The 22,269-nt window shown below is 38.9% G+C and overlaps 1 protein-coding gene across 3 annotated transcripts; it reads left to right on the top strand.

Annotated features, from left to right (window-relative positions):
* Nucleotides 1-4,623: 4,623 nt before the first annotated feature.
* On the top strand, nucleotides 4,624-21,495 carry LOC143232655 (uncharacterized). Of its 3 annotated transcripts, none has more exons than XM_076468318.1 (2): nucleotides 4,624-7,845; nucleotides 15,137-21,495. In XM_076468318.1, exon 1 carries the CDS (start codon nucleotides 6,760-6,762, stop codon nucleotides 7,213-7,215), a length of 456 nt encoding a protein of 151 aa, XP_076324433.1. In that variant the 5' UTR covers nucleotides 4,624-6,759; the 3' UTR covers nucleotides 7,216-7,845; nucleotides 15,137-21,495. The 3 variants fall into 2 exon arrangements, 2 of the variants coding, with proteins under 2 accessions (XP_076324433.1, XP_076324434.1); XR_013017649.1 differs by lacking the exon at nucleotides 4,624-7,845 and adding an exon at nucleotides 10,833-13,735.
* The last annotated feature ends 774 nt before the right edge of the window (nucleotides 21,496-22,269 follow it).

The following is a 22,269-nucleotide window of genomic DNA, read 5'->3' on the forward strand; positions in this document are numbered from 1 at the left end:
TTTTGTACTAAACAACCCAAATCTCATAGTTCTCAGGATATGTTTTCACGAGTTACCACAAAATAGCAACTTACTGACAACCAGGAATTTTCCTTATTGGTACATCTTAAAACAGCATATGTTAATAATAGATGTTTCAAGGATTTCAGGTTCTATAATACAGATAGCAACTTAATGCATGCAATGTTTGTTGACCAAGTTTTCAACTTGTGTTCTCTGAATTAACCTCACTAGTTCTTCGAAAACATGGGTTTTCAAAGTATTCGATATCGACCCCCAGGGGTCGATGAGACATTTCCGGGGTCGAAAATCACTCAGGGGTCGGTGATAAATTGTTAATACAGGAACATCGTTGCACGACTTATTAAATATTGTTGGTCAAATCGACATAATATATTGTGCAGAAAGCAAGAGTCGTATAATCAAGGAAATAAAAATACCAGCTTTAAATTAATTGTACAAAAATGCACGAGTCATTTAAGAGTCTGGACAAGAGATTCGTGTATCCTCTGTCCACCAAACTGTCGGTTGCAATTGAGCCATTCGGGAAGCATTGTGAGCATGACGTATTCTTCAATATGTTTTAGGTTCATTCTGGCTTACATTCCTGATGATTACCATTAATGGTTTTCCTTGATTACTTTATTTATTGGTATTTGCTGTTTCCGGAAGTGGAGGTGTGAGTTTTAAAATGCTTGCCTTCAAGTGCAAATATAGCTCAAAGACGTGTTGATGAGATGGCTGAAGATATGGAAAAACTTTGGCATCTGAACTTATGAATTGTAAGTTTTCCATCCAACTTGACGAATCAACTTTTGATAGTTCAGACATTTTCATGGCTTATGTAAGGTATTTTAGTCAAATTCAAAAACAAATTATTGGCGAATTTTTGTTCGCAAGGTATCTTAAAGGTGGTACAAAAGGAGTGACAATTTTTCAATACTTGGAGGAATATTTAAACAAGCACAATATTCTGCTCAGCAATACAATTGTGGTTGCCATAAATGGCGCACCTTCAATGGTTGGCTGTTATGGAGGATTTGCTACCTTTCTTAAGGAAAATGTTCTCGACGTGTGTACTATTCACTGTGTATTACACAGACACCATCTTGTAGCAAAAACTCTCAGTGACAAATTGCATGATACTCTAAAGGTGTGCATCAGATCGATAAATAAAATTAAAGCACATCCACTTAATTTGCGACTGTTTGCTAAAATATATCAAAAAATTATGAATTGATGAACCAATTACAATCATGTGAAAAAGTTAGGACACCCTATGAAAGCCTGTGTATTTTTGTAACATTTTTGGATATATAGATATTTAATCTCAATTTCAACAATACTGAGAGATTATAGGAATATAACTAAACAATTAAAACTGAAGAAAAGACTTTTCAAGATCTTCTGTACATGTAATTCTACAAAAATGCATATTCTAACTGAGGAAAAAGTTAGGATATCCTTCCCCCGTAATAGCTAGTGTTACCCCTTTGGCTTAAATAACTGCAGTGAGACGATTTTTGTAACCATCTACCAGTCTCTGACATCGGTCTGAAGAACGTTTGCTCCACTCCTTAATGCAGAATTCTGTCAGCTGTGAGATGTTTGAGGGGTTTCTTGCATGTACAGCCCGTTTCAAGTCACCCCACAGCATCTCAATGGGATTAAGATCTGGGCTTTGACTCGGCTATTCCAGGACTCTCCATTTCTTAGTTTTCAGCCAGTTCTTGGTGGATTTACTGGTATATTTTGGGTCAATGTCGTGTTGCAGGGTCCAGTTCCGCTTCAGCTTTAATTTTCTTACAGATGGTCTCACATGATCCTCAAGCACCCTCTGATACACAGTAGAATTCATGGTGGATTCTATGATTGTGAATTGTCTAGGTCCTGCTGCAGCAAAGCAGCCCCAAACCATGACACTTCCACCTCCATGCTTCACAGTTGGTATGAGGTTCTTTTCCTGGAATGCTGTATTATTTTACGCCAAACATGTCCTCTGTTGTGGTGTCCAAATAATTCAATTTTGACTCATCTGTGCAAAGAACATTATTCCAGAAGTCCTGGTCTTTGTCTACATTCTCTCTTGCACACTTCAGACTGGCCTTGATGTTTCTCTTAGAGAGCAAAGGTTTACTACTTGCACATCTCCCATGCAAATTACACTTGTGCAGTCTCTTTCTGATTGTAGAGGCATGCACTTTCACATCAACAGTAGCCAGAGCCTGCTGTAAGTCCCGTGATGACATGTTAGGGTGTTTGGATACCTCTTTTAGCATCTTGCGGTCTGCTCTTAGGGTGAACTTGCTTGGACGACCAGTCCTAGACATGTTGGCAGTTGTTTTGAAAGCCCTCCACTTGTTGCCTATTTTCCGGACAGTGGAATGGCTGATTTCAAAATCCTTTGGGATCTTTTTAAATCCCTTACCAGACTCATAAGCTGCTACAATTTTCTTTCTGAAGGGCTCAGACAGCTCTTTTGCTCTCATTTTGAATTTATTTACAACAAAGAAAACATTACAAAAAGGCAAGACAAGAAACATAAACAAGCGAAAAACATTAATATGTACAAATGGAAAAAAAACCATAAAATATATACAAACAATAATATTTACAAATAGAAAAAACATAAAATATATACAAACATGAATATTTACAAATGAAGAATAGAGAAAAAAGAAAACAGTAAATATATACAACAGTAAAATACACAAGAACACAAGAAGCGAGAGTGGAGAGAGGGTGGCTCAGAAGCTGATCTAAACCCGACCCCCCACCAACGCATAAAGTGGCGAGACGTCCGGCTGTCAGAGATGGCAAAACGTCCCGGAGCCCAGGGGCTTATAGTCCGCCTCTAGGCAGAGTAGCAGCCGATATCTGCCCTTACCCAGGATCGAAAAGTATGACACTGGAGCCTGCAAGAAGACCAATTTCTTTCGAGCAAGCCATATGACGTACTTAAAGATGGTAAGTGTATACTGAAAAAAAAGGCCAGGTGGCTGGGAACAGGGACTAGCACGTGATACAGGATGGTCTGCGCCGTAAAGGTCGGGACCCAGAAAAGGCCCCAACCCATTCCAGATCTCTGCCGACGTTGAACAGAGAACCAACCTGTGCAAGACAGACTCCACCTGGGTGTGACATACGGGACACAACATTCCACAGGTAGGTACGCTCCCTCACAGGCAGGATGTTATGCATCACACGCCAGTTGAAAGCTTGGAAGTAGCGATCAACATGGTGCAGTGCAACGCGGCCCCAAATCACGTCCCACGGCAGAGCAGGATGGCGTCACTCGATCCACTGGGTACATGCGGGGACCAGCAGACGGTAGAGAGAACGGGAGTCTGTCATTACCTCGGCAGACACGGTACGACACTGCTGTATTGCAGCAGCAGTGCCGACGTACCAGGGAGGAGGGTCAAAACACATCGGTGTCTGCAGGCTCAAAGGAATACCAAAGAGCTTGTGCCACGTGCCAACCAAGAATCTCATCAGGTGGCAACAGGGGTGACCCTCCAAAGACAGACAGCGAAAGGAAACAGACAGAAGAAGGGAAAAACACTGTGTCTGGACAAATGGGATGCCCAGATCACCCCTACGAGGCAGCAGCTTCAAGGAGTGCCGAGACACCGCCTTCAGACTTGCTGCCCCACAGGAAGGCAACGACATGGTGTTCGATGGCTCAAGCAGTGCAGTCATCCAGAGGAAGGACCAGACCAAGGGAAGGATCCTCCTCTGCACCACCTCTGCCCTGTCAAACAGGTTAACAGGACAGTAGCGGTAGGTAATCGTGCACGGGCGAACCAACATCCTAAAACACCCCCTCCCAAGCAGCCCCAAGGCTCACGAGAAAACGAACCCCAAAGCAGGTGATTGTGGAGGGGATCCAATCCAGACCAAACAGGGAGTCAGCATACGAGGCCCATTTGCCAAAGCTCCGTGCACAAGACTTGGGAATATTCAGCTGGGCGGCACTGGCTCGAGTGTAACGATGGACGATGGCCAGTGCTGAACCTAAGGATGTGAAGTTCTCGAGGAACAGGTTCACATCGTCTGCATACGTGACATACAAAACGCACGAACACCCTGGCATCTGGAGGCCACGCATAGAGACCAAGTGGTATAAATGAGAGAGCAGGCACTCGATAACCAACACATAAAGCCTTTGGGGACAATGGGCAGCCATGACGAACCACCTGCAAGATGGGAAAGGAGGATGTCATGTACCCATTAACCAACAGCCTGCTCGAAGCGGTCGCGCAGAAGGCTTGCATGTACCAGACAAAAACTGGAGGGAGGCCACATCTCTCCAGAATCAACCACAGAAGGCCATGGTAAACTCAATCGAAAGCTTTGCTCTGATCGAGGGACACAAAGACTGCAGGAATATCCCGATCTGTAATGTAATGGAACAAGTCCCTGAGAAGCACCAGATTTTGTTGGATACTTCTGCCCTGCACACCACATGTCTGCACACCAAGGAAGACATTACTGCACCCAAACGGGCACACAGGACCTTAGAAAACAAATGGCGATAGAAGCTGAGGCATGCATCTAGAATGTAGGAGATGTCTGATGATATTTGACCATTCTCCAATACCAGACTGGAAATGTGTCTGGTCTTAGCCATTTCTGGTGCCTTGCACAGTACAACCCTGGTGGCAGTTCTGGGATCGAGTGACTTGATCAGACTAGAGATGCTTGCCACATGGAACAGTTTGGAATAGTCCAAATCTATATCCCTACTGAGTGCCTCAATGTTCGAGAGGGCCAGCGATCCGTCGGTCTGCCATGAAGCAAGGCAGCCAAGATGTCCTACTTGCCCTGCAAGCCCAGGCGGCAGGCCCTCAAAAGCCGCATACCAGCTTGCCTCAGCAAGGAGGAACAGGCGTCCTTCAGACCCGCCCACAAAGACCCAGCGACAGACTCGACAGAAAAGAGCCTCCAAACAAAGGCAAGCAAAGCATCTCCAACCACATCCTCGGCAAGGAGGGAGACGTTGAGCCTCCACACACCAGGGCCCAAAAAAACGGGGACAAATCCGGTAATGAAGCGAGAAACGCCCAATGGTCAGACACATAAAACGAGACATCCCAAACCCAATGAACAGCAGCCCTGTGGAGGCTCTGCCATAGGCCAGGTGTCACAAGGCGACAAGAAACGCCCTGATCAGTTCAGGTAGCCATAAAAGCAGACCCATGCAGTGTACACCAGACATCGGAAAAGGCGAAATCCGACAGCACCACACGCAGAGGCTGCATACACCGATCACCAGCAAGAGGTTCACCCCAATCTTGTGGTGGGGATCCAAAACACAGTTGAAGTCGCCGCCAAGGACGATATCAGCCTGTGTAACCATGAACCTGTCCAAGCACGAGAAGAAGACATCCTGCACCCTGGTCCAGACAAGTGCATAGACATTAACAAGCTGAATCTTACAACCCCCAGTGACAACATCAACATACACCACCCGCCCCTCAGCATCGCTATGTGATACGAGGATGGTCCCATGAAAATGCGGGTGGAAGATCCCCACCAGACGCGAATGCGTAGTGCCAAACGACCAGAAGGCATGGACAGGGTATCGGGAAGAAAAAGAAAAATGGTCCCTCCGAGAGGCGAAATGGGTCTCCTGCAAAAATATAGCGTCAACTGCAAAGCGGTTGAACAGGGAGAATGCGTAGAATCGCTTAGCAATGCTACGCATCCCCTGGATGTTTAGAGTTAAGCAGGAAAAATCCATCAACCAATCAGAGGGGAGAACTCAGTGACGCTGCTGCTTAGACAAAGTTGATAGAGGCAGGTGGGTATGCGGCCTCTTGAGACTACCCGACCCCACCCCTCTTTGCAGCAGTGGCCACCGACATCCGACCACCGCCGCTGCACACGAGGGACATCCGGTCCAAAGTCCGGCAACATAACGGGGCTGCAAGGCTCCCGCATCTTCCCACTGTCCTCACTCTCAGCCAGAGAGGCAGGGAAGACAGGGGAAGTCCAGGAAACTGGCAAACAAGATATGTGACGACAGCTCGTCCAGCGTCGGAGTCTGCGCCTCGGGAGAAGGGGCTGGAACAGGGACAGGGCTGAAGGTCCCACAGAACCCCCAGCCGTGACAAAACTAGCAGGAGAAGCCTAATGCTCCATGGAGTCCCCGACCACCCCCACTGACCCATCCTAAACAGGGGGGCAGAATCCTCCTCAGAAAAATCCATCCCCATATAAACAGGGTGCAGGACCTTCCACAGAGGGACCCTCCCCAATACATACAGGGGTAGTCATTTCGTGAGCGCCCACACAGCCCCCAATCACTACACCACCCAACAGGGAGGCTAGAGCCTAAGACGGGCGATGCCTCAGGGCCACCTGAGCCGTCCTAAACCCTCACAGGGGCCCCGTCCAAACCCGGACCCAAAGGATGGGCTGAAGCCTCCTCAGAGGCTCCCCACCCGAACGGCACCAGAAGTGCCACCCTCCTCCCTAGAGGACACAGCCTCCACTTTTTGCTTGGACGAGACATGACTTCTCTCAGAGGACTGAGGCTCCCCCTTCCCTGACACTTTAGGTGCTGGGACAGTCACCTCCTCAGGGACCCCACTGGGCGGCACTGGCCCGAGAGTAACGATGGACGATGGCCAGTGCTGAACCTAAGGATGTAAAGTTGGCAAGGAAGAGGTTCACATTGTTTGCATGCGCGACATACGTCACACACGAACCCCCCGGCAGCTGAAGGCCACGCACCAAGACCGAGTGGTATAGATGAGAGAGCAGGCACTCGATAACCAACACGTAAAGCATTGGGGACAACAGGCAGCTATCACGAACCCCCTGCTAGATGGGAAAGAGGACACAGCCATCACAATCTGGGCGGGCGAGACGCGAACCTCCTCAGGGGACCGTGACACATCCTCCCCAGACACCACAGCCGCCGGGACAGGCGCCCCCTGTGGGACCCCACCCACAGCCGCATTGGACGACTCAGTAGGAGGAGCTGCCACCCCCACCTTCTTCGCCTTCACTCTCTTGAGCCGCGATACCGTCGGCGACCTTGCAGCCACCGAGGCATATGTCGCCACATCGCGGGGTCTGACATTCATCCAACAGGTGGCCCTCGAGGCCACAGCAGCGACACAGACGACGCATTCTCAGATAATGACACATTACCCAGAACCCGGTCACGGAAAGAAAGTTCGGAAGCGGCGTCTTCATGTGTAAACACACACGTGGGTTCCCCTACACACGGTCGGCCGTGTCTGGTGCACCTCATGTTCGAACTTGCGCACCATTCCGTACGCCGAAAACACATCATGCGGTATCTCGTAAGGAACCGACTGGAGAGTGTTCAACTTCACGTTCAGGCCAGCCGGTTCCATTGGCATGCGCTGGTCCCCCAAGAGAAAGTCCTCCTGGTCCAGCAGGCGATGAGCGTGAGCGGCCGACGTCAGCATCGCCACATAATGCCCATTGCCAAAGTGCTGTAAGCACTCAGTATGGCCACTCCCGACAGCGTCGTTCAAGGCGTATATCACCGCCGAAAGTAGCGTGGCCGCGGGCACCACAAGGCGGATGGACCGCAGCCGAGCAGAGTAGGGCCGGATGGTCGTAGCTCTACCGACCTATACACACACGCACGAAAACTCGCACACAAACACACATGAAAAGGCTGTTTAACAGCACGGGACACGCACAGCACACGACCAAGTACCATGGTTAAACCCGAACACGATACTGTACATGGGTGAGTTAAGACTAAAACTCGCCAATGTACAACCAAGTATTGGTGCTCTTCTCAAAGATCATCAACCACATCCCTCCCATTAAAGATGTCAGACGATCAATAAAAAGGTAAAGTTGGTTTATCATATTACATTATTATTATTTATGTGTTTTTATTAAGTTATTCCTCCTTTAACTATGACTTATAGATTTTTATTACTTAAAAGAATGAAGGGGTCGGTAAGAGGTCAAGGATTTCATGAAGGGGTCGACAGTCAAAAAAGTTTGAGGAACTCTGTTCTAAAACAAAGAAGGTAATAGTTTTTTCTCTTTACAGCAGTTAAGGTATATCCAAATATTCAAAACATACTAAGCATCATATGAACGTATTAATAGCTTTTAATATATCAGAATTAGTTCAATGAATGTCGCATTTTCATGGATATATTTCTCCATCAGCCCCAGACTTGAATAATAGTTATTATAAACACTGTGTGTCGAAATAGGTAATTAAAAACAGAATTTGAAGATTCTGAGAATGGTATACTCTCAAACCAACTTTACGTATTCTACTTCTTGTGCAGCAATGATGCTTGAACGTTTATTACTTTTCTTTGGTTATTTAAGACATCTGATGTTTCATGGGGAAGAAATACTTCAAGTTACAAAAGTTTCGTTTATTAAATGAGCCTCCATTATGGTAGGTTAACAGTTTTCACTGCTTTTTCGTCTTCACAGTATTCCACACCAGAACAGACGTTTTAATGATATCGTACCCTCGATACATTTTGTATCATTGGGCACTGTCTGAAGGGAAGAATTAGATATAACACAGCAACTAAAATTAGCACATTTTATGCCTATTTTGTTCATTTTATTAATTTTTACCCCACAAAATGGGTTATATCTCATTTCAATTTGAGAATTGCACTGAGGTTTTCTTTAGATTTCTTGTACAACATACAAACATTTCTTTTTATGATGTAAATATATAACAAAGAACATAAATATGTAAAAGGTTGTAAGGTATTAGTTAAAAATGTCGGCTCTGTTACAAGTATGCAATAAAAGGTATAAAGAGGAATGATTATTAATAAGAGTACAGACTTAAAGTAATCTGAGTAGAGTTTTAATTACACGAACAATAGAAATTTTCAAACAGATTCAACATGAAAAAAATAATAAGATTGTAGAAGCTGCTGGCTGAAACTTTCTGTTGTTGCAGCCTTGATAATTTCTTATAAAATATAGTAATTGCTGTAGATAAAACTTACATTTTAAGCGGATTTAATTTCAAAATGGAATATCCATGAAACTATCCAAATCTCTGACACTATTAAACATCTAATTCACGGTTACTATTTGCATTTGTGCAACAGGTTCCATCAGATGATATCCTCCTCAATTTTTTGAAGTCACTTGCAATGTACAGATGGTCGCTTTATCCTAATACAGATGTACCTAACCTAACATGTATAATTTGAAATTTATCAGAAAGTAAAACATGAAATAGTTAATTTTTGTCAGTATAAAAATGCTAATAATGTACTTACTAACAGATATTTCTCTGTAAAAACCCGAGAAATATACAAACAAAATAAAATTATAATTAGGATTGATTTAAAAATTCAAAAAATTAGTTTTCAGCTGAAAATTAAATACAGTATTAATGGTTACATCAAAATACCAAAACAAAGAGTTTAGTCTTAGCAATGAAAAATATAACTACACGGTTTAAAATTTTATTTTTCCATTTTCTTTTCTTATAGGAGGGAAGATTTCTATTTTATATAGTTTTTTCTAAATGTAATCCTTTGGATAATATCATATAATATAGTTACAATGCTGTAGAGCAATGTATATTGGTTGTCATATAGACCTTATTTCTGCTCTTTAAAAATTACTAAACGTTTTACATTATTAATTAATTTTACTAAAATTATTTTCGAATCTAATAAAGTAAGGTAGACTAACCATGCTATCTATCAATAAAATACCTGTGTCATGTAATAAATGAAATGCCACATTTTAAATTAATTAAGTTTAAGTTTGAATCCTTTTATTATTCCGCGTTAATATTAGTAGTAGCAAAAGTATTATCACATTTTCTAACTAATTAAATACAACACAAGTTTGATATTATATAGAAATATTGTGTATTTTCTTGTTTCTAAATGCCAAAAATATCGTCACACTTCAAAGTCATGCATGCTCTTTTCGTGTCTATTTTTAACTCTTCTTTGGCATGTGGCCTGAAACGTTAAATATAAAGCGCCCTTTGCATCTTTACTTTATAGTCTTTGGAACCACTTTTAGAGAAACTGCTCTTGATTATCTCATGAAATTGTGACCGATCGGTTTCGTTACTGAAAAAAAGAAAAAGGAAACCAAATAATGAATTATTCTTATATCAACTTAAGATATGTTAATAGTATTCTACAAATATTTAAGGTAGGTTTTGAACTAGGCACACGTAACTAAGCGTGTTCGATGGGTTTGTTTTGAATTTCGCGCAAAGTTATCCGAGGGGTATCTGCACGAGCCGTTCCTAATATATAAGTGTAATACTAGAGGGAAAGCAGCTGGTTATCACCCCCCACCGCCAACTATTAGGCTATTCTTTTACTAACGAATAGTGGGATTGACCGTCACATTATAACGCACCCACGCCTGAAAGAGCGAGTATGTTTAGTGTGACGGGGATTCGAACTTGTGACCCTCAGATTACGAGTCGAGTGCCTTAACCACCTGGCAATGCCGGGCCGCCAATTAAGGTAACTTTATATATGTGTATTCTACAACAAAATCATTTTGGGCTATCGGCTGTGTCCACCGAGGGGAAACGAGACTGATTTTAGCGTTATAGGTCCGTAGACTTAACATTACATAAACGTAATTGTAACAAATACATTTAGTTTTCAATATGACAAAAAATTTGTTGTAACAAAATATAAATGTAATTTAATATGTAAGCAAATATAATTCTTAACTTAGAAAAATATAGTTAAGCATTTAAACATTTTTAATATAAAAATATTTGAAAGGTATAAATAGTTTACCAACTATTTAGAAAAATAAAGTATAGTTAAGCAATTTTAATATGAAAATATTTGAATAGTGTAATTCTAAATACTTTACCAACTCTCCTCCTTTTTTTTTAATATAGGTAACGTGTTTTTGTTCAATTTATTTTTACCTTGATGAACAATCAAACATGAAAATAATCATTTCATAAGATTTTATACTACGAACAAGATCATTAAAATGGACTGAAGAATTTGAGAGAAACTTATTCTGAAACATACCACAGATACTATACGATCCAAACTTATTCTCAAACATACCCTGGGTATTCTACGATCCAAACTTATTCTCAAACATACCCTGGGTATTCTACGATCCAAACTTATTCTCAAACATACCCTGGGAATTCTACGATCCAAACTTATTCTCAAACATACCATGGGTATTCTACGATCCAAACTTATTCTCAAACATACCCTGGGTATTCTACGATTCAAACTTATTCTGAAACATACTCTGACTATTCTACGATCAACACTTATTCTGAAACATACCCTGGATATTCTATGATCCAAACGTATTTTGAAACATACCCTGGGTATTCTATGATCCAAACCTTTTCTGAGCCATACTCCAGGTTTTCCACGATCCTATCAAATATGGAACTTAATTCTCAAGATAATTTTCTGGTGGTGATATTTTTTAAGCAATGTTATTTTGCGAAAAACGGTTGACTGTTTGTTATTCTTATACGAGCATTATTTTACATTATTTTACAGAATTATTCAACTCACAAATCTTCTTGAGATACTGAATTGAACTCCTTTAGAAAAATATAAAAAGCAACTAATTTAGGTGATTGTAAAAACCAGCGTTTCTCAGTCCATGGGTCATCAAAATGTGTGAAAGATTGCAACAAATAGATAATAGTTATTTATTTAATAGGTGTTTAGTAAGCCACATGTGTTTTTTTTAATCAAATGTATTTAGTCGATCTCGACTGACTGTCAGTGCTTATAAATGAGTCTTGAGCCAAACAAAGTTAGAAACTACTGGTACAGACCATTAACCGTTATAGTCATAGACATTAAAAACAAGATAACATAAGAGAGCGTATTTTTCGTACAGGAAAGCCACATTTGGATATTTACTGTTCACCAAGGGAAATCGAACCCCTAATTTTAGCGTTGGAAATCCGTAGGCTTACCGCTGTACCAGCGGGAGACAATCGGAGAGAGAAACACCACTTTTGAAAACTATGGGCCATAAGTAAGACAATATCAATTAATTTTTAAAAATTATAAATCTGATGTTAAGCATAAAATTAATAATTAAGAACGTGACATCTTGCACTTTGGCTTTTAGCTTTCGATTCAAGAAATATTCTTCTGGCATGCTAAGCGTCTACTCGATAAGGGCTTGGATTTATGAGTCCAAAGTCTTATTCCAGTGAGCTCTAACATAATAACTTTAACATTACAGTTTGTTAATAAATTTTGTGAACGAAAAATGATATCTAATATGCCTTTTAACTAGTTGAATATTACATCTGATCATCTGTACGAAATGTGTGGAATAGTGTAACCTTTCCAGCCCGTGTTAGTACGTTGCTCAAAAAATCAATATAGCAGTAAATGTTTAGCCCACTCATGAACAGTTGTTTCCAGTGCAACTAACTAGAGGCACTAAACTAAATAGGCCCGGCATGGCCAAGCGTGTAATCCGAGGGTAGCGGGTTCGAATCCCGGTCGCACCAAACACGCTCGTCCTTTCAGCCGTGGAGGCATTATAATGTGACGGTCAATCCTACTATTCGTTGGTAAAAAGAGTAGCCCAAGAGTTGGCGGTGGGTGGTGATGACTAGCTGCCTTCCTTCTAGTCTTACACTGCTAAATTAGAGACGACTAGCACAGATAGCCCTCGAGTAGCATGGTGCCAAATTATAAAAAACAAACATACAATGTTACAAGTAGGCGACAGCGATGTCAGATTACATTTTCCATCCATCATGACTACTACACGCAGTAATGAAGTTGTGACGGATTTATTATTATATATCCATTTTAATATCGATATTTGTTTAAGTTAAATGTATCTTTAGAAATGTACATGACTCGCGTTCGGCACCTGGTTTTTAGGTCATCAAGGGCCTGGGGAGATCAGGTATCTTCGATCTCCTGAACTAATGATTTAAGAACTGTCAAATGCTACTGACAGTATTCAAATACAAAACACTAATCTAACGTGTTCGCCTTTTCAGGGCCGAGTCCTTGAATATAATCCTAGTAGCATTTAGTGTAATTTCAAATTCCTCTCTTTATTTGGTCACAAACACTAACAAACAGTATTTCGCTCCAATTGGTTGTGTAAAATTACAAACAGTTTCAAAATCAAATTACAGTTGTTCACAAGATATTCACCAGTGCTTATTTATATATAAAATAATCTTTGAAAATATCACGATGATATCCAACTCTTGGTAAGATAATTTTAATGTGGTTTTGTGTCTAATGTAAACGTTTAATGATGATGCACTTAGTCCTATCCACATCACGTATCATATAGCGATCTATTTCTCTTAACAGATCATTTTTGTATACATTATTTTTAAAGTAGCTGAACGAGCAATCTACCAGTCTGTCGTTTTGTAGAAATAGGTTTGCATAATTATGTAAAATGTTGTGGTTTTTTGTACTCTGAAAGCTGTGGTGAGTATTAAATTTCGTGTTATTTTGAATTTCCTAAGATTTGTTTTTGGTACATTTAACCATGATGAACATTAATATTATATTACCGGTCTGACATATTGTTTATAAGTGTTAATAATGTTTTCTGTGGATGCTCCCGTGATTTTGATTGTTAGCTTTTCGTTCCTTGCCACAATTTTCACTTTTTTTGTAATTTTGGATATATGATTTCTCCAAATTAGTTTTGAAGCATACGTTAGGCCTAAGTATTTTGCTGGTGAACTGATATAAAGAAGAGCTCCATTCAGGTATAGTTTAGGAAGGTTTCTATGTAATTTAGAAAAGTTGCGAATAATATTAATTTTGATTTTATATTTCTGGCAGTACTCAACAATCTGATTTAAAACTCGTTATAAATTATTTGATTCTATTAAGAATGTATTTGAGCTCTTCGAGATAGCCACATCGTTAGCAAACTGTGAAGTTAAATTATAATTAATATATCTTAATGTCATGTAGCTTACATACATGATGTACAGAATAGGAATAACTATCCCTCTCTGAGAAACATCTGCTACTGGGATAAAATACTCCGAGTAGTTGCCCTCAACGTTTACTCTACAGTTTCTGTCGTCAAAAAAGTTGGATAACCAGCGAATATTAGTAATTCCATTTCTTTTTATTTTAATCTTAAGCTATTGTGCTATATAGTGTCAAATGCTTTCTCGATATCGAGAATGTAAAGGACAGTGGATTTCTTTTGGTTAAAACAATCTATTACGGTTTCAATAAACCTTACTAAATAATCAGTTGTTTGCCAAAATTTTCTGGAACCATTTTGAACTTCAGGTAATTTTGATGCGATCTCTCAAAAATATGACATCCTGTTGCTAATTACTCTCTCTAATATTTTGCATAAGCAACTAGTTAAGCTGATCGGTTTGTACTTTTCCGGTTTATTCGCTGGGTTTTTTTGTTGTTGTTTTTTTGCTTCCTTCAAGAATATAAATATACTTGCTTCCTTCCAAGAGGCAGAAATGTATCTCGAATTTAAGAATACATCAAATAAAACTGTTAAGCGATTAAACAATTTCTGAGTAAGTTATTTCAACAGTATTGTTTGTACTTGATCTTCTCCCGGTGCTTTGTTTTTCGTTTGTTTTATAAATACTACAACTTTACGTTTAGTTATTGTGCTTATTATTTTTTGTGTTAGATCGTGATTGTTATTTTGGTAAATTGTTGTGATAGCCAAAAACTTTGATCTGTATAAATCTCGATTTCTCTGTACATATTTATTTACTTTATTGTAAAATAGTTACACGTGTCTGGTTCTTGGTGTGTTTTAAGACTTTTGTTTAATTGGTCTTTAAAAGCTTCTGTTATTTCTGTAGGCTACTTCATTATGATAGTGTAAAGCTCGATATTTGTGTCTTTTGATTGTTTGTAAGTCTTTTTAAATTTGCCTAAACTTTCTTAAAGTCAGTATACTCATTTATCTTCGAACAATAATCGTTATATGATAGTTGTCACAAAGCTATCCAAAGGGCTGTATGTGCTCGTCCCACCACGGATGTCGAAACGTGGTTTCTAGCAGTATAAGTCCGCAAACATACCGCTGTACTACTGGGTGCCGAAGAGTAACTATCCCACCTATCTTAATTGTTTAATTTAAATTCTTATTTGATTTATATGTATTTTCCTTACAGAAAAGCAACATTGGGCTATCTGCTGAGTCCACAGATGGAAATCGAACTCCTGATTTCAACGTTGTAAGTACATAGACTCACCGCTGTACCAGAGGGGAACATTTAATTTAATTTCTTATGAAGTTAATTTGTTTTTAATATTTGAATCTCTTGTATTCATGTATTGTCTTCTGAGTTACCTTCCTACTCTAATCATGTCTACTATTCTATTCTGTGAAGAATTCTTTGATTGTTGTTTTGGTATTATTTTTTCAGGAGCATTTATTAGATACTCGGAGATTGTTTGATCGTATGCATCAACATATATCATGGTTCATGTGCAATTTCAATTATTAAATTTCGTAATAATTTTTAAATCTATTTGCATATTTAGACCAATTGGCTTTCCGATAATCAAATTTAAGTTTTATTATTGGTTGATTATGGTGAGGTGTGTAACGGAGTTATTATTATATATTTATTTTAATATATGCGTTTGTTTTAGTTTTATATATATTTAGAAATGCGTGTAGCGTATATTGTTAAATGTGTATTGTGAAAGTCCTACCCGTTCTATAAATTCGTAGAAGATTCTCGAGCGTAAGAATTAACAATATATATTTTACAAAAATAATAGTGTATTTTCGAATATTATTGAACATTCGAGAATCTCGCCTACTTGGTATAAAAGCTAGCCGAGAGACAGTATTAGAATATTATTGGTTAACTACAATCAATATACTATAAGCCTCGGGAGCTATAATTGTGATTAATGCTAATTAATCGGAAAACTAGAGAACTGAACCAGGAACGTTTAAAGATTTCGAACATTACGAACAGTTCAACTCCAGAGAATGAACTTCGAACGTTATTAGTATTTCTACTGGGACATTAAATATCCCCTAATGAGTATAAAAGACAGCCATCGCAACACACGGGGAAGCAGTTTAATATTTTTGAGTCGCTACAGTCACTATACTATAAACATTGGAAGTTGTAATTGTGAAAAACACTTATTTATTGGGAAAAAAAACTACAGATATTCGACCAGGAATGTTTATAAATTTCGAACAATACGAACCGTTCAACTGAAGAGAATTAACATCGTACATTAATATTTCTACGAGGACATCGTACAGCTTCAGGTGTGAGAAACACGTGAGACCAGACAAGATCAGATTTAGCCAAGTGAAATGTACTTGTGTATCAACGTACAATTACTCTGCTCTCCGTAAACCGTCTATAAAGATTTAGTTCCAAGCCAGGTAGAAGACTCAATAATGTTTATAAGTTGTAAAATTGTTGTGTATAAGTCGTTATTATTAACTGCATTGTTGTTTGTATATTAACTTATATTTGTGTTGACAAAGAAAATTGTGTGTATCAATTTTGTTGGCAAATGTTATAAATTTTATATGTATATTGACCTTAAACTAACTTCTAAATTCAAATTCCAATTTCCGGTTTATTGAAATCGTAATACGTAAGGTACGTAATATAATACGCCGGAGGGCCAAGCGTGTTAAGGCGTTCGACTCGTAATCCGAGGGTGGCGGGTTCGAATCCCGGTCGCACCAAACATGCTCACCCTTTCAGCCGTGGGGGCGTCAATCCCACTATTCGTTGCTAAAAAAGCAGCCTAAGAGTTGGCGGTGGGTGGTGATGACTAGCTGCCTTTTCTCTAGTCTTACACTGCTAAATTAGGGACGGCTAGCGCAGATAACCCTCGAGTAGCTTTTCGCGAAATTCAAAATAAACAAACAATAAAACGGAGTTATTTGGGACTCCACGAGGAAATTTTAGAATGTTAATATATTTCCTAAAACTATAAAATTGAATCATAATACGCTGTACAAAAAAAGTAAAAAAATAAAATATATCTTTAATATAACACGTTTCTTGCGTTTTGAGCCTTTTAATATTTTATTCTTTCTAACGACAGACGATTTTATTTAGCTTAGGGGAAGTTCTCGCAGTGAAAGTGTGAATACAATCTCAATTAATTTCGACAGTGGCACACCTGGTTACCAATAGATACGGCACCATTTCAAGATCGCATGTGTCATTGGAGATGCAAGATAGCCCAGTAATTTGCATATGAAGCATCGGTCAACCCTGGGTAGTGATGTCAACTGTCTTTTAAAAGCTAGGCCTGGATTATCGGCTAAATATCGAACGAAATAAAACAAAATGAAACATGACGTCATGCTGAAACTTGTCCAAATTTGAAACATTGTGATGCAGTATCAATTGTTTCAATTTCGAAGTATATTTATATAAAGTATAATTATATTTATGACAATTATAATTGGTAATTGTTAGGTGAGGTTAGATTCGTTAGACAAACTTGGTACCAATGAACTCTGTTACGTCATACGCCCGCATGACGTCATGTTTCGTTTCGTTTGAGATTCAGACGCACATCAGATCTGGCTTAATATTTTGTTATTTGCCTTAAAATTTTCTGTTAAGAAACAAGTAAAAATATTCCTAGGCCTAATATGAATTCGTCGGGGTTATCGTCGTGTGCAACCACTTCAACGAAGAATGATGCAAAAAGTACCGAAACAAGAAATAAATGAAAGTATGATGAAAGTTTTATTGAATATGGTTTTACAAGGACAGGTAATAAAGATGGATCTAGTTGGTTGTGTGTTAAATGGAACAGTGTTGAGTAACAGTAATTTGCATCCAGCAAAGTTAAAACGACATCTAGAAACCAAATTCTCCCAATTAAAAAATCCAACTTCCTAATATTTCAAAAGAAAGTGTTTGCATATAATGCAAGGAAAGATACATTTCGTTCGTTTCTCTATCATGACAACAAAGGTGCTCTTATTGTTTAATATCGTGTTAGTTACTATATTGCAAAAACAGGTGAAGTTCATACAATTGCAGAAGATTTGATAAAACCACGCGCAAAAGATTTGGTAGAGTGCACAATTAATGAAAAATTTCTTAAAAACATTAACTCTGTGCCCCTTTCTGACAACTCGGTTTCTCGAAGAATCAAGGATATGTCAACAAATTGCTTAACGGAGTTGATAAAGCGAGTAAAAGCGAGTCCAACTTTTTCGCTTCAGATGGATGAATCAACAGATGTCACAAGTTATGCGATGTTCTCATGTTTGTTCGCCATATTCACGAAGCTAGTTTTGAAGAAGACATGCTAATTTGCAAACCTTTGCCTACTCAAACAATAGGCGAAGAAATATTTAAACTGATCGAGCTATTTATGGAAGAACATGAGATCTAATGGTGTCTTTACTCAAGTATTTCCACTGATGGGGCTGCAGTTATAATTGGAAAATTTTCAGACGCAGTGGCACGCATAAAAAATAAAAACCCGGACAACAACCCGGACTGCTGTCTTCATCGTCATGCACTTGCAATGAAACGAATGCCAGAAAACTTAAAAGAGACATTGGGTGATGTCATAAAAATAGTTAATTTTATAAAATCAAGACCACTCAATGCGAGGATCTTCAATTTACTATGTGAGGATATGGGAAGTTTGTATAAAAATTTGTTGCCTCATACTGAAGTTCGATGGCTTTCTCAGGGAAAAAGTGCTTGCTCGGTTTTACAAACTGCGTGAAGAGATAGGTTTCTTTTTATCAGAATGCCATTTTGAACTTGCATACAAATTAAGGGACAAATGCTAAATAAAGAAAGTGGCATAGCTTTCGGACGTATTTGCCTATCTAAATGAAGTGAATGCTACAATACAGAGTACCAGGGTAACGTACTTCAAATCTCAGAGTAAAATGGAAGCGCTTCAACGGGAGCTAAAACTTGGAGGTAAATGTATAATTATGGAAGAATTTGATTGCTTCCAAAATCTTAGTGATTCTTTACTTATGAATAAAATTTCCTAAAGGGAATATACAAAAGTTTTAGTCTTGCAGCACACACATCTGATGTGTGTCCATTTATTAAGGAGTACTACCCTCCTCATTTAGAAAAATTACTGTGGATTCAAAATCCTTTTGTTGCATTTTCAAATACCAACGATTTGCCTTTGAAAGAGAAAGAACAGCTTATAGAAATTTCAACTGATTACACCCTAAAAACAAAATTTCAGCAGGAAAAAATTACACAATTTTGGAATCAAATGGCCATCAAAATACCTTGTGGCTGTGTTTTTGGTGGGGTTCGTTGTGTAGTGTTATTATTTAATGCTAGAAATTCTTGTTTTAATTTCTTTATATTTTAGGCAATCCTTATTGTTCTCCATGTGGTGCTGGTTACAATTACAGCACCAAGATTTACTCTTTTCCTTTGTACAGTTACTTGTAATGTGGTTAATTCCACATCTAACACAAAATGGTAATGACTTCCATTCTGCCGTTACGTGGCCGTAACGTTCGTTGGCAGTAGAAGCACTGTGTAACAACCACGGTCGGTGTTTTTTATTTCTTTGACTTCAAACTTCTGGTACCAGAGCCTGATACCATTAGCTATCAGTTTCTTAACATCGTTTATGTGTGCATATATATATGTTGTTTGTGTAAACTTTGATCATGTTTGTAGGTTGCTGTATCCTAGTTGAAATTATTTTGTCGATTTTTGTGTATGGGATTTGTATTATTGTGAGTTCATCTTTAATGTTTGTTTGTTTATTTTTGAATTTCCCACAAAGCTACACGAGAGCTATTTGCACCAGCCGTTTTAATTTAGCAGTGTAAGACTAGAGGGAAGTTCAACTAGTCATCACCACTCACCACCAACTTTTGAGCTACCCTTTTACCAACTAATAGTGGGATTGACCGTCACATATAATGTCCCTACAGCTGAAAGGGCGAGCATGTTTGGTGTGACGGAGATTCGAACCCGCGACCCTCTCAAATTACGAGTCCTAACCACCTGGCCATGCTGGGCCTCATCTTTAATGTCATCAGTGTTAATAGAATAGTGTATCCTCCTTATTATGAAAGACTGTGTATTGGAATTCATACTCGGAATGTATATTTTAATGTTACCAGTGCCAAAGGCATATTTCGGTCATTCAGCCAGTAAAACGTTTAAGTCTTTGGCTTCAACCATTTTAACGAAGACTTTTCTCTTAGCTAAACATTTGTTGGTAGTTATATTTGTTTTTCATTTGTGGTTTCTCATTTCTTTATCTGCGCAGATAGCTTAGTTACTTTGTGCCATAAAACACCAAACAACCACCTATTTCTTTAGCTAATTCTAATTCTTGTTTAGTTTGTGTAGTTTTGTGTTTGTTTGTTTGTTTTTTGAATTTCGCACAAAGCTACTCGACGGCTATCTGTGCTAGCCGTCCCTAATTTAGCAGTGTAAGACTAGAGGGAAGGCAGCTAGTCATCACCACCCACCGCCAACTTTTAGGCTACTCTTTTACCAACGAATAGTGGGATTGACCGTCACATTATAACGCCCCGACGGCTGAAAGGGCGAGCATGTTTGGCGCGACGGGAATACGAACCCGCGACCCTCAGATTACGAGTCACACGTCTTAACACGCTTGGCCATGCTGTGCCTTGTGTTTGTGTTGCGTTTGTTTTATTTTGTACAAGGATGAATCATTTAGTCTTGCTGTTGTTTAGTGTTTGTGACCAAAATGTGTTTAGCCAAGGTTGTTTCATTTTCACCTGCTTGTTCATTTCATTTAACAGTTTCAGCGATTGATATTTCATCGCTCAATTAAAACAGTTTCGACAGAGCTTTCACCTTCCGCAAAATTCCTAACCCCTTTTCGTTTTCGTTTTATTTTACTTTATCTAACTGTAATTTAGCACAATTAATCAGATTATCTAGGTCTAAACTAGTAACCATGTACGTAGCATTGGTGCCACCCACACTGGACTCACCTAAGTGGAAAGAGGTTGATGACTCGAAGACTCGGATACCGCAGTCTTCTATTTCATCTTGAAATAAATGTATCCAGTGCAACGCGCTAAAAGACAATATATTTTATTGGTTTGCTATTATTGGTAATATAATAAGCCTCGGAAGATGTAACTGTGATTAACACTTATTAATCAGAAACTTCAGGTAATGGAACAAGAGCGTTTAAAAATTTCGAATGTTACAAACCATTCAACTTCAAAAGATTCACATCAGACATTAGTATTTTTACAAAGACATTATATAACTTCAGCAGTGAAAATATCGAAGTGCGCTCAAAAAAAAAAACGTAGAGCTAGCTAGCTCCCTGTTAAGTGAATTGTACCTACATCAACTCGAAATTAACTCGCTTATCGTAAGCCCTGGATAACATATTAAAAAAGTTCCAGAGCAGAAAGAAGACTTGATATTGTTCATAAGTTTGTAAAACTCTTCTACATAAATCATTATTCGTATTCAGCGTTATCGTAAATTGTATTATTGTTGGTGTATTAAAATATACAAAAACACTTGTGTATCAGGTTTCTTGAAAAATATAATAGATTGGAAACACATCGAAATTTATTTAACTTCTAAATACAAATCACAATTTAACTCAAATTTAGGCACTTTGAAATTGTAACACGTAACAAAGTGAAATTTTATGTAAAACCATCTCAATCATTTGCATAAGAAAGTAGACAAATGACCAATAATTTGCATTTCAAATCACATGGTGAATTATCTGTGTCTGAAGTGCGTAAAAATGAATAAAGGAGAGATTAAGATTATTTTATATCAATGGTTTTGTTTTGCCCTATAATACAACATTATAAATTCCGATTATTTTTCATTAATTTTTTGTGGCCTGGCATGGCCGAGCGCGTAAGGCGTGCGACTCGTAATCCGAGGGTCGCGGGTTCGCGCCCGCGTCGCGCTAAACATGCTCGCCCTCCCAGCCATGGGGGTGTATAATGTGACGGTCAATCCCACTATTCGTTGGTAAAAGAGTAGCCCAAGAGTTGGCGGTGGGTGGTGATGACTAACTGCCTTCTCTCTAGTCTTCCCTCGAGTAGCTTTGTGCGAAATTCCAAAAACAAATCATTATTTTTTGAAGTAGATTTTTAGTTTTGATTTTCGTTTTTCAACAAAAGGATATTCAATAGGCTATTGAACCCTGATTTTTGGTATTAGTAAACTTTCAAGCTTAACGCTGAGTCACCGACTACCTCGAGACTTAGGCAACTTAGGTTATGCATAATTTCTTATTATTCGATGTAGTGATAGCAAAGAAAAAAATCACA

This window comes from Tachypleus tridentatus, chromosome 11 (genome assembly GCF_004210375.1).
Source record: "Tachypleus tridentatus isolate NWPU-2018 chromosome 11, ASM421037v1, whole genome shotgun sequence".
Classification (NCBI taxonomy): Eukaryota; Metazoa; Arthropoda; class Merostomata; order Xiphosura; family Limulidae; genus Tachypleus; species Tachypleus tridentatus.